Source organism: Myotis davidii, unplaced genomic scaffold (genome assembly GCF_000327345.1).
Source record: "Myotis davidii unplaced genomic scaffold, ASM32734v1 scaffold169, whole genome shotgun sequence".
Lineage (NCBI taxonomy): Eukaryota > Metazoa > Chordata > Mammalia > Chiroptera > Vespertilionidae > Myotis > Myotis davidii.
Genome location: NW_006383005.1, coordinates 809591 through 813081, shown reverse-complemented (window position 1 = coordinate 813081; position 3491 = coordinate 809591). Strand labels below are relative to the sequence as shown.

At 45.3% G+C, this 3491-nt stretch overlaps 1 protein-coding gene across 1 annotated transcript; it reads right to left on the bottom strand.

Moving 5' to 3' along the window:
* Positions 1-1349: 1349 nt before the first annotated feature.
* On the bottom strand, positions 1350-2431 carry LOC102757035 (olfactory receptor 2AT4). The gene is given in 1 exon segment (XM_015557488.1): positions 1350-2431. A coding segment is annotated over 1 exon segment (966 nt). The 5' UTR covers positions 2316-2431.
* Positions 2432-3491: the final 1060 nt, after the last annotated feature.

The window sequence follows — 3491 nt, the reverse complement described above, 5'->3', positions numbered from 1 at the left end:
ACTTTATCAGATATGTGATTTGCAAGAAAATATATTACATGTATTTTCTCCCTTTCTGTGTGTCGTCTTCTCACACTCTCTTGGTGGTATCCTTTGATGCATGAACTTAAAACTGTTTTTAAATTTGGAAATACAGAGGGACTTGCCAATTAGCAGATAAAGCTCCAGGTGAAAAACATCATTATTGTTGTCATTGTTATTTCATATCCACTCATGGAAAATGTGACGAGGAGCCACCATAGTGTGTGGGGGTGGAACTAGCTTGGGAATCCATGTTGCTCTGATCCACTCTTCATGTGATTAATTCATTGCTCCATCTAGAAAGGGAACTGAACATGAAAGGATGTCATGAGGCTCATCCAGGAAACCAAAGCCCTGAACTGAAACGGAAATAGATACCAGAAGAGAGTTGCACAAAGCAGGGCTTTAGTGGTGACGTGAGGGTATTTTGAAGTTGTTTATTGGGTGGTAGTGGAGTAGAGAGAGAAACAATTTCTCTCCAAGCCCTTAGGTTAAATTCAGCAGGTCTTCAAGAGGAAATGAGGCATAGGGGAAGGGAACCAGGAGAGGGGGCTGGCCACTAAGCCAGAAAGAGGAATTCGTAGGACAGTGTTTTGAAAAAGAGTAGAGGTCCTGGACCCAGGATCCTACTGATAAGGGCAAACTTGTCTACTAAGCTCCCTATTATCATGGATGGGAAAACTATGGTGTGGCTGGGAACCAAAAGAACTGTAATGCTTTGGTGCCCACACAGGTTTGGTAAGGGGCACCACTTGCCTAAGCATAAGCTAGAGGAAGGGCCTGCTTTTGAATGACCCCATGAGGGTCTAGAGGTAAATATCTTGTGTGACTGGTGTTGAAATATTGGTAGTGGCAGTAAATTTTTAGGCAACGAGGATTGAAATGGTAGCAGTCAGACTTTAATCCCTGAAGGGAGTTTCTAAGGTGCTGTTCTAACAATAAGGGCAAGAGGGATTCATGTCTAGATGTCAACAATCCTGGGGATGTTTAGAAATACTGGAAGAAGAGATACAAGGAAAAAGACTGAATTTATTGCTGGTCAAATACTTGGAGTCTCTGAGAATCAAAATACTTTGAAATAATGCAAATGTACACAATTGTATTCACAATCTTGTGAAGTTGGGATTCACAGCTTAAAAATTAAACAGAAAACTCCCATCTATTTTGTCTGTGAGGAGTCTTAAGGAAAGAAAATTATTATTTTATTATAGCAGAGGAATACTTGAGACCATATTTTGAGAATTATTGTTCTATCTGGTTGCTTCAATTGTCAACTTTCCCCTCTATTGTTATTGGTGTTTGTGATTAGGTCAAGTTATACCTACGAATCAGGGTTTCCCAGCATTCTTTAGGCCCTTGGGACATGCCATTTTGGTGATGGCTGCTTTGACATCCTTATTCCTCAGTGTGTAGATGAGAGGGTTGAGGACAGGTGTGAGAATAGCAAACACCACATTGCCCATAATGTGGAAGTCCAGGGGCAGGTTAGCTCTATAGGCCACATAGGCTATGGCAATAGAGGAGTAGTATGTGCCAACCACCAGGAGGTGGGAGCTGCAGGTGGAGAAGGCTTTTGAACGTCCTCCTCGGGAGCTGATGCGAAGAATGGAGGCCAGAATATGGGCATAGGAGAGAAACACCAGCAGAAGGGGCAGGAAGGACACCCCCATGGCGATGCAGAAGCCCATCAGGGTCTGGCCCATGGTGTCAGAGCAGGAGGCCTGGACCACAGCCAAGTGGTCACAGAAGCAGTGCTAGACCTGGGCCACAGAACTAAAAGCCATGTGGGATGTCTGCACCACTGCTGGGATGGGCAGGAGGAGGGCCGTGAGCCAGGCACTGGCTGCTAGTGCTGCATTGGTCTGTGGGGTCATGAGGACAGGGTAGTGCAGTGGGCGGCAGATAGCCACATAGCGGTCATAGGCCATGGCCACCAGGATGAAGGCTTCAGAGCAGGAGAAGCTGTGGAAGAGGTACATCTGCAGGAAGCAGGCAGGGAAACTGAGGAAGTGATCCCCGAGCAGAAACAGGGACAGCATCTTGGGGACGGTGGTTGTGGTGAAAAGGATGTCCAAGGCAGAGAGATTGATCAGGAAAAAGTACATGGGCTTGTGGAGGCTGGGCTCTGCCACCACAGCCACCAGGATCAGGGTGTTACCTGCAACAATGAGCAGATAGAGGAGGAGAAAGACAAAGAAGGTAGAAAGGAAGAGAGATTTCGGCAGAGAGGGGATGCCTGTTAGGTAGAAGATGGTCGAGGAATCCTCTGATTCATTACAGGCTGTGGTCTGCATGATGGGTTAAGCTGGATGCCCAGAAGGTGGGTAGTGAAAACGTGAGAACCAGGCACGTTATCTGGAAACCAGGATAAGCAGTGATTCTGGAATGAGAATTAAATAATGATCACTGTGAGCCCTAACCAGTTTGGCTCAGTGGATAGAGCGTCGGCCTGCAGACTCAAGGGTCCCAGGTTCGATTCCAGTCAAGCGTATGTACCTGGGTTGCGGGCACATACCCAGTAGGGAGTGTGTAAGGAGGCAGCTGATCGATGTTTCTCTCTCATCGATGTTTCTAACTCTCTATCCTTCTCCCTTCCTCTCTGTAAAAAATCAATAAAATATATTTTAAAAAATAATAATAATGATCACTGTGTAGTTAATACAACCATATTTATTTATGGTGACTTTAAAAGAAACATGATGGGCCCTCTCTTCATCCTATCCCAGAATTCCCTGTTTTCTTTTTGAACCAAGTATGGAAAAAGCACCTATGGTATACAAAACCATGTGTTATATGCTGCAACATATAACACATGGTTTTGTAGTAGACACGTTGAACAAGACAGAGGTCTCCAACCTCATGGAGCTGAAGTTCTAGTGGCAGAGAAAGAAACATTAAGCAATAAACCACACAATTATTTAACTGCAATTGGGTTAAATGTTACGGAAGAACTTCCACTGGTCCCCTTTCCACACCCCATCTGATCATTTGGGGATATCAGATCTCTTAAACCAGGCCTCTACACTTCTTTATCTTTTGGCATTCACTTTAAGTTTTAAAAAAGGTGACATCTTTGTCACCGCGTTGCTAGGGAGGGCTGATTTCTCCAATGCTTACAGCAACATGTTGTCTTTCCACCATAGTTATTAACCAGGGAATGGCTCCTCTCTCTCTCGTTTGCTTGGTGCTATGGTTCTGCTTGTCTCCATCTAGGTTGAGTACTCTGTATCTTGTCTCTGGGTGTGGGGCCTTTGTCATGTTACAGTGAGGGGAATGACAGTGAACACGCTCTCGGTGGGAAGAGTCATTTCTGATTAGAGTCTGAACTCATAATGGGTTCGCCCGCAGTTGGGTAGCAACAGAGAATCCAAGACAATGTCTGTGTTGCTCCATTGAATTCACCTCCCTATTGGCTGCTGCAGCCCAGCAGGTGTTCCTGTTTAACCATTGAGTGCCCACTGCCCAGCAGG